The sequence below is a fragment of the Leptodactylus fuscus genome, chromosome 10, assembly GCF_031893055.1.
Source record: "Leptodactylus fuscus isolate aLepFus1 chromosome 10, aLepFus1.hap2, whole genome shotgun sequence".
Classification (NCBI taxonomy): domain Eukaryota; kingdom Metazoa; phylum Chordata; class Amphibia; order Anura; family Leptodactylidae; genus Leptodactylus; species Leptodactylus fuscus.
Window position 1 is genome coordinate 31987225 of NC_134274.1, and position 9488 is coordinate 31996712.

At 43.1% G+C, this 9488-nt stretch overlaps 1 protein-coding gene across 2 annotated transcripts in view; it reads left to right on the forward strand.

Moving 5' to 3' along the window:
• PAPSS2 (3'-phosphoadenosine 5'-phosphosulfate synthase 2) overlaps window positions 1–2945 on the forward strand; it is a 43345-nt gene extending 40400 nt beyond the window's left edge. For both annotated transcript variants that reach the window (XM_075257514.1, XM_075257515.1), the window contains 2 exons: window positions 855–1084; window positions 1662–2945. In XM_075257514.1, the coding sequence (XP_075113615.1) occupies window positions 855–1084; window positions 1662–1803 (372 nt within the window). In that variant the 3' untranslated portion in view covers window positions 1804–2945. The remainder of the gene's footprint in view (window positions 1–854; window positions 1085–1661) is intronic.
• The last annotated feature ends 6543 nt before the right edge of the window (window positions 2946–9488 follow it).

A 9488-nucleotide genomic window follows, 5' to 3' on the forward strand; every position in this document is an offset into this window, starting at 1 on the left:
ACCCCTTTAATAGAACGCCATACTTTAATATTAAAAACCAGTAGAGTGAGATTTTTCATGGCCATGCAAGCAGGACAAGAACATAAATTGAGGGAAATGATCACTGACCATTGCAGCTGTTTTTATTCTGGAGAAGCGGCAGACCAATAAGATCTTCTTGACCACGTTTCTGACACTCGATGGAAGACGTCTAACTGCTGTTGTGTTATTGGATAAGTCAGGGAATAGATAGAATTGGGATTCTGGATTCCTTTGACGTAAAGTGTTTGACTCGTCTGTCGGGACACATTGCCAGGAGGTGTAGACGTGGGCATCTTATTACTCCCATGCCATTAAAGAATTCAGAAAATTCTGAATAATCAGATAATTCCTACTTAATATGCTCTGCAAAGCAAATATTTGGAATTACGTTCTTGGCAGTGGATTCTGACTTTTTTTTTTAGACGATCAACTTTAGTGCGTTGTTTTTAGCTTAAGGAGGTTTTCTTTGAGTTATATAATGTGACCTATCCTTAGGCTAGGCCTTCAATATCTGATCGGTGGGGGTTCAACACAGAGGACTGCCACCGATCAGCTGCTCAAAGTGGGAAAGGCTTCACAATCCAGAAACATCTCGTTCCTCATCTCTACTGTGGTCCTTGTGAACCAAAATACAACATCATGCAGATTTCTGACTGTAGAGCCATGATGGTTCTCAAGCATGCAGCATCATCAATCCTGAATGATGCCAAAAGGGCCCTTATACCCAGCAAGGCATGATATATATTTTTTATAACTTTGCTGGGTAAAATTATATTTAGCTGTAAAGTTGATTGTAAAATTGCAAAATCTATATCTTCTTATCTTTTTCACAGGTTCAGTGGCACTGCAGGGCACGGATGATCGCAGGATCCAACTTCTATATTGTAGGAAGGGACCCTGCGGGCATGCCACATCCCGAGACCAAACAGGATCTGTATGAGCCAAGTCATGGAGGAAAAGTACTGAGCATGGCACCAGGACTGACTTCTGTGGAGATCATCCCATTCCGAGTAGCTGCCTACAACACAAAGAACAAAGCCATGGAGTTCTACGACAAGGAAAGGTAAGAGGTCTCATGCCCATCTAACATGTGGCCCTTCCAGTGATATAACTAAGCCTTGAAGGAGTTGTAGCAGAATGTATTAAGGCTGAGTAGTATTATAGATGTGATTCCCCCAGTTGAAGATCATTTTTTTCCTACTTAACACTTAAATCCATAATAGGTTGGGCCCCATGCAGCTCAGGGCCCAATAAACACTGCCCAAAATGAGCATCCCCCTCTATAGGAAAGGCGAGTTTAACTGGTTGTGTTTACTCACCTCTCCTGGGCCTTCACTTGTTATACTCTGGGGTCTGAAGATACCCCCAGTATAATAATAGCACTTCTGGTTCCAGCCCAACAAGTTTGGCTCAAAACGAAGGGTAAAGTTGAACTTCACATATATCTGTTGAAACGAATCTTGTGAGGTTGGCCCATGTCTACTGAGGGTCTCCTTGTACTAGCCAGAGCTGGGAGCCGTGTCAAGCTCAGCTTCCTCTACTCTAGCACTGTAGACCCTTCTAGGACCCCCTTTATGCAGAGGGGTTGTGTTGCATTGATAGCCGCCGCGCTTCATGGATGTTCTCATTTTTCATTTTAGACACAATGAATTTGACTTCATCTCTGGAACCCGCATGAGAAAACTGGCACGTGAAGGACAAAACCCACCCGATGGCTTCATGGCCCCCAAAGCTTGGAAAGTCTTAACAGATTATTATTGCTCCCTGGAGAAGAATTGCTGATCTGAAGCACATACATAGGAAATGCTAGTTTTTCTTAAAAAATTTTTTATAATTGAAATGAAATCTATTTACATGTTAATCTTTAAGATATTTTAAAGCTTTTAATACGATTATTATAACTATTTTTTTATAATTCAGAATCGCATCCCAGTTCGAAAAATGTTTCACTTTGACAAATTTTTGCAGGTACATTCTCCATAGGTTGAGAGGTCTGTCTGTTGTGTACTGGAGACATCATGCCTTCTAGATCATCTAGGAAAGGCAACGATTCCTTGAGAAAACCAGTTTCTGGCAATATGTAAATGAGGCTCAAGTGCAAAGGGGGGGGGGGGGGGTGACAAACAAAAAAAAATCCTTTGTCCTGCTTCATACAAGGCTGCCCTAGCCAGTTGTCTTGGAGGTGGTCATGGAAGACAGAAAGGATTTCTTTATATATTGCACCATTTTAATGATCAATAGATCAAAATAAGACGAAGGGGATGAAGAGAGGACGTGTTGGGGTCTTTGTTACATTTGTGCATTTCCATTTTTTTTTAGCACACCAGTATCGAAATTCTCCGAAAATAACACAACCTATGGGGAACCGAGATAAACTGAAGGCAAATAGGTAGAATACATTTCTGGGCATTCCTTATTTATGCTGTCTGCTAAAAAATAATGGGGTAAATGGCATCCCCTTAAAATGACAGGAAGTGTAACCTGAGTTCCATGATTGTCCTAACCTGTTTACTATTTGTACAGAATTGTGTAATGTGCCCTTGTATGAAATTAGCTGCCGAGATTATTTTTTTTTAATTATTACAAAGAAAACCAGTATTTTTATAAACTCTTTCAAAATACCATGTATCTGCCTTTGTTAGTCGATGTATACACATTGTATTACAGGACCAAATGTTTCTCATGTGATTTATGTAATACAGATGATTCGTCTCATGCCATGGGGGATGTAGATCTCTAGGCTGGAATATAGGACGTGACCTCGGCTCCATGTCCATGAGATCGGCTTAGCACTCGTTTGCAGTAATTATGAAGGATATTCTGTCAATACAAGTCTGTGATATGTTAATGATGTTGTGATCTGGGCTGTTGTATAGATCCTATATTTATTAGAAGGTGACATGTGCTTACCAATGTCTCTCACAATGTCTTATGAATACTGCTTATGTTATATAGCAAATACATTTTTATATATTTACCTTTACTTGTCTTGTGGTTTGTTTGTTTTACTGCTGCTCAGGCCAAGGGTACGTCACACATGTCAGATCAGTGATGCTCTGACATCCAGACCCCACACAGATCAGATGTCCTAAGCACTGGAGCCTATACAGGGTAGAGAGATGGAAGCAGAAGGTTCCATACTCTATATAGCATGCATGCCAAAGTACTGCATCTCTATACCTATTTGCACATGGGAGTAGATCTGCGGGCATCTAAGCTTTCTGCTTGTATAGCTTTCAGCACTGGAGACAGCCTGGAACACCTCATTGGTGTGGAGTTTGGCTGTTGGACCCCAACTGATCTGATATAGATGACCGAGAACCTTTTAGAGACCGAGTGCCCAAACTGCAACCCAAAGCCCACTAACTATAGCAAAGTGCCAACATGGCAATTTAGCCTGAATACTGTGAGGATCCACAATTGCTAACAGTCATGGACCCACAATATACAGTCGTGTGAATGGGCTTTTACAAGTCTTTCACTGAAACAAAACTTGGCACTGAAAAGTAGATGTTTGCATTTGGTACTTTTGAACAATTAATGTTCACTATTTACATCGCGCAGTGCAATGGCTGTCTGCTATAAGACAGATACTGTGTGATATAAATAGTGAAGGGCCCCCCTGCAGTACAATGTGCTCCACAGTGGCCCCAACACGGTACAATATGCTCAACAGTGGTCAGCAAACAGTAAATTATGCTCCACAGTGGCCCCCACACAGTACAATATGCTCCACAGTGGCCACTTAACAGTATAATATGTTCCACAGTGGCCCACACACAGTACAATATGCTCCACAATGGCCACTTAACAGTATAATATGTTCCACAGTGGCCCACACACAGTACAATATGCTCCACAGTGGTCACTTATGCTACTTACCAGCACTCCCATGAAAAGCAGGTAAATGGCATCATTCTTCTTCTATTACTGCAGGCGCTGATGAATTACGTCATCATGTCTGCGTTGGGCAGAGGTCACACTCTGCTGTCAGTGCATTTGCACATACAATTGAAAGAAGCATTTACTAACTGGGAGCGATCAGAGAGACGGGATGGGGTAAGGGGGTGCGTGCCAAAAGAGAGGGCTCTAAGTGTCCCCTCCAGCACGCATGCCATAGGTTTGTCAATATGGACCTAGCCTGAGGATAGGTCATCAATAACAAAATAGTCCCCCATACAGGGTGGGTGAACAGTGACATTTCCATACTGGATGTCCTGTAGCAGACCTGATGCTAACATGTGTGTTCCTGGCTGTAAAGGGGTTGTCCCACCAAAGCAAGTTATCACCTATCCACAGGATAGATCATAACTTGCTGATCAATCCCTGGGATCCTCACCAGATTCCAAGAACCAATCTTTCCCACCTTTTCCATGTGAATGGAGTGGCAAGTTGTCCATGCACATTGCCATTCATCGTCTATGGGACTGCCAGAGATAATCAAGACAGTGACATCATATCCATGGAGATATGACATCAGATGACCATGGCTAAGAATAAGTGCCAGTGTTGCGAATAACCACCCATTAGATCACTGCTTGTTCAGAAGCTAGAAATTGGAATGGACTGGTTCCTATGGATAATATGAATACTGTTCTTACATTTGGGGCCCACAAACATTGCTATTACATCTACTCATTCCACCAATTGCACATACTGATCCTTTGTTCACAGACTACTCATGTACTTTGGTGCACAAGACGGTAGAATATCATGTATAGGTAACATACCTTCTGGTGACCATGTCAGGACACGCGGATAAAAATGGTTGTCAGCTGGTAGAAGCCACCTAGTAGCTACGCAACTCTATAACCTAAAAGGCAAACAAAGAGTCTACAGGTGTCCATTATATACTTAGGGGTCCATTCTAACGCCCTTGCAGGTACATCTGGATGACACCTTGCCCACATGCGGCTGCCGGAACATTTTTTTTAACAGCCGTCACATGGCATTAACTTCACTGTCTGTGAATGGGGCCTATTAACAACCACATTTTTTGACGTTCCGTTTTACCAGACAGTCAATTAATAAGTCATGTCTTGTTTTTGTTGGATTTCACAGATCCCTCAATACACTGATCCTCTCATGTGTCATTTTCTCTCACAGTGTCAGTCTAGGCTTAAAGCATGCTGATGCCCTATTATTGATTTCAGGTGTTTGTCACACCCATCGCAAACAGATGTATAAAATCAGGCACAAGGCCATGTAATCCCAATGGACAACACATTGGTGGTAATAATATGGAGCTTAGTTACTATGGCACTGTCATAGGACACCATCTTGCGAAATGTATGATCTGCTCCAATCTACAGTAAGTGGGTGTAATGTGAAGGAAATACAATCCAGCAATACTATCTGAGCTTATCAGAAGGCTGGCACATTAGGAACACGTGTACAGGAAATAAACCAGAGAACAAACACCTTTACAAGGCGCTTAGTGCCATATAGTAATTAAGGCAATGGTCAGACCAGACATTACCTGTCCGCAATGGAAGTTATATGAGTACATGCAGCTTAGCTGATATTCAGGCCACTAACACTTAAAGGGGGGTGGCCACTATCAGACCAATATTGACAAACAAACGTACAATAAAAAGATATACAATTTCCCAATATACTTTCTGTATCAATTCCTCATGGTTCTCTAGATTTCGGCTTGTTGTCATTCATTCTGTTACTTCTAGAAGATAAAACTCTGACCATGGTCATGTGATTTACGGTCCATGGTCATGTGATGAGGACACAGGTGCACAGCGGATTACCAGGCAGATGTCTGATTACTGTCCTGTGACTATAACAAGCGGCACCTGTGTCCTCATCACATGACCATGGACCGTAAATCACATGACCATGGACCGTAAATCACATGACCATGGTCAGCCTTTGACACAGAAAGTATATTGAAAAATTGTATATCTTTTTATTGTACATTTGTTTGTCAATATTGGTCTTAAAGTGGCCAACCCCTTTAAGGAGAAATATCCTACTATATATTGCAATTTGTTTAATAACATCTAATATATTGATATATTCTTATTATACACAGATCTATTTCACATTGGCCTCACTTCATGGCCTGTGAAGTAGCAGAGCTGGATTAAAGAGACCCAGCACAGTCTGCAGGCAGTATGATATAGAGCAGGAGGAGTTGTATAGCTTAGTATATAGTGTCATTCATTCATGTTAGTCCTACTGTGACTTATAGTTCTTACAGATGTAGCTGTCATTGCTGGTTAGGACCGCCCACTGGACACTTAAACCCAGATAGGACAGGGAATTAGATTATTGAAGTCTACAGAAACTATAAATGAATATGCTCAGCTCCTTCTGTTCTATAACAGATTCCACATAAGCAATTGTACCTATACCACAATACCTCTTATAACTGTATGTGATCATACTGGACAGGGTCGGACTAGGACACCTGGCGCCCAGGGGTCTTGAGTTAGGGCCCCTCTAGCTTTGGGAGGGAGTATACAGGTTGGCCTGCCTTTTGCGCCTAGTTGTCATCTCAAGCACCCAATAATAAACTGGGTAAATTGTATATGAATGCATCAGATGGTCACATTGCTGTATGTAGTGCCAGGGTTCTCCAGCACCCAGCAAGCCTCACAGCACATTGGGTGGGGGGACACTCAGTTCCTGCAATGAGCATTACTAACAATAAAGATGGAACCACTTATGGCACCGGGAACAGAATAGACTGGTCAGTGCAGATTTAATACTTACCGCTCTTAGCACCTAGGACTTCTGCCCCTTCCCTGGTCTAGCACGGACAGGGTTGTGCACCAATGTGATTAAGGGACGGGGGTCCAAGGAACTAAGAGCCGTGAGGGGTAATAAAATCTGCACTGACCACTTTCTCCCTCAAAGCAGTGTAAAGCAGGTGGTGAGTAGCAGACATAAGAGGGCCATTGTACTGTATGGGGAATAATATGGTGGCCATTATAATATATGGCGTCATTATGCATAATATCATAAAGTTTTCCATGTTTTTAATGTTTTAAATTTGGAGTATTGTTATTTCTCCGCAGCGTTTCGAGGTTAAATGGCTTCATCTGTATTTATTTGCAGCATTCTTCAGGCCCCATCAGATCGGGTTCTGCTGAACAGCAGCCTAATGAAACTAACATTTGGTCTGCGGCCCGAGCTGGGGTCACCACAGGGGATTTTGTTCATATTGAATCCAAATCACAAGGCTTTCATGGAATTCTTGGGGTCATTGTACTGCGGAAGTATTAGGAGGAAAATGTTTGAGTAATACAGAACAGTCTAAAAGGGAAGACTGCCATCTAGTGACAGTGTGTAGCAGTGCTGTCCTGACCTGTGTGCCATATAGCAGAGCTGTGTGTACAGTTAGTTGCAAGGTTGTGTGTGTGTATTTGAATTGTGTGCAGCAGAGCTGTGCGTGTGGGAGGACTGTGTGTGCAGCAGAGCTGTGCATGTGGGAGGACTGTGTATGCAGTAGGGCTGTGTGTGTGGGACGATTGTGTGTAAAGCAGAGCTGTGTGTGTGGGAGGACTGTGTGTGCAGCAGAGCTGTGTGTGTGGGAGGACTGTGTGTGCAGCAGAGCTGTGTGTGTGGGAGGACTGTGTGTGTGGGAGGACTGTGTGTGCGGGAGAGCTGTGTGTGCGGGAGAGCTGTGTGTGCGGGAGGGACTGTGTGTGTAGTAGGGCTGTGTGTGTGTGTGAGGGCTGTGTGTGCGTGCGGGAGGGACTGTGTGTGCAGCAGAGCTGTGTGTGTAGTAGGGCTGTGTGTGTGGGAGGACTGTGTGTGCAGCAGAGCCGTGTGTGCGGGAGGACTGTGTGTGCAGCAAAGCTGTGTGTGTGGGGGAGGATTGTGTGAACCCAGCTTTAATACGCCGGATCTTCTCACATGCATGTTTAGTTCAGCTCACGGTTCTTTAGGAAGACAGACATATGCAGAAGCAGAAGACGTGGAATATCCAATGGATTGGACATGCTGAAATCAAAGTTGCCAAATATTTGATTGGTCTGACATTGTTCTATCCTTAGCATAGTCCATCAATATTAGAAACTGTGACATCTGGGACCCCCACAGATCAGCTGTTCTAGGACAATGCGGCTTCTGGGAATGCTTACATGCCAAAAGAAGCACTGCTCACTCTCCATACAAAATGTAGCAGAGGCTTTAAATATTGTAGTGAAGTCTACAGGATAGTGTGGGCTTACCTAAAGCCGTTGCTATACTTTGTATAGTGAGTGAGCAGAACAGGTACCAGCATGTTAACATTACCGGGAGCTGCACTGTCCCAGACATGCTGATCTATAGGGTCTACCCTTGTAGATATAATATTGATGTGTAGACTGAACAAAGGCCATTAATATTAAAAAGTGGATAACCTCTATAATCCTACTAATATTATAAATGCGAAAGTTTGTGTGTTTGTTAGTCAATCACGCAAAAACGGCTGAACGGATTTGAATGAAATTTAGCACATAGATAGTTTGTAACCTCGATTAACACATAGGCTACTTTTTATCTCAGTAAATGACATGGCTTCATGACTGTTATGAATTTATATTAACATAATATATTACACTGCTCCTGCATCAGCTTATCTCCGGTTCTGTTGAAGCCAGGTCTGTTATCTTTCTATGTAAACACTCAACTAACCCTCAGCCCATTCTGTACATGCATTTGCATATTATCTGATCTGCTCCAGGCAACATGCTGACACACTGGATGGGGAAACACCTTTAATCCAAATTGGCAGTTTGCTACTTTTAAACATGCCGGAAAAAAGAAAATCTAATTTGTCGCAAAATACTAAAACAATGAGAACTATGAAGGTAGCCAGAAGTCACAGAGTTCTCCTTAAGCGGAGCTGAGGGGGATCATGGGCGCAAACAACAAGTTCGTTATATGATGTCCCAGTGAGCGGCTGAGATGCTGGAACAATCACAGGCACGGTGCGATGTACAAGTTCAGAGGCAGGCCAGCTTGAGAGCTGCCGAAACGCTGGAGCATGCGTATCATCAACGCCAACAACATGCTTATTATATGGCGTCCCAGCGAGCTGCTGAGATGCCAGAACAATCACAGGCATGGTGTGAGGAACAAGTTCAGCAGCAGGACAGCTTAAGAGCTGCCGAAATGCCAGAACAGGCAAACCATCAACGGCAGCAATTTGCTGAATATAGGCGGATCATCGACGCCAACAACACGCAGACGAAGTCACGGCAGAGGCTAGTGTTACCATATACCAACCCCCTACATCTCCGCTTTAAGGATAGGCCATCGATGTTAGAAAGGTGGGTACCCCTTTAATACATAACAATGTTTGTGCGAGGACATTGATGCTTTGCAGGGTTTTCTTCCATGCCAGACATTTATCCATCATCTCAAAGTGACTTATGAACGATCAATATCTACATTTGCACTAAATGCAATATAAAGTCATGGCCCTTGGAAACTAGAAGGAGCCTTTAGTTTGTCCATGAGTT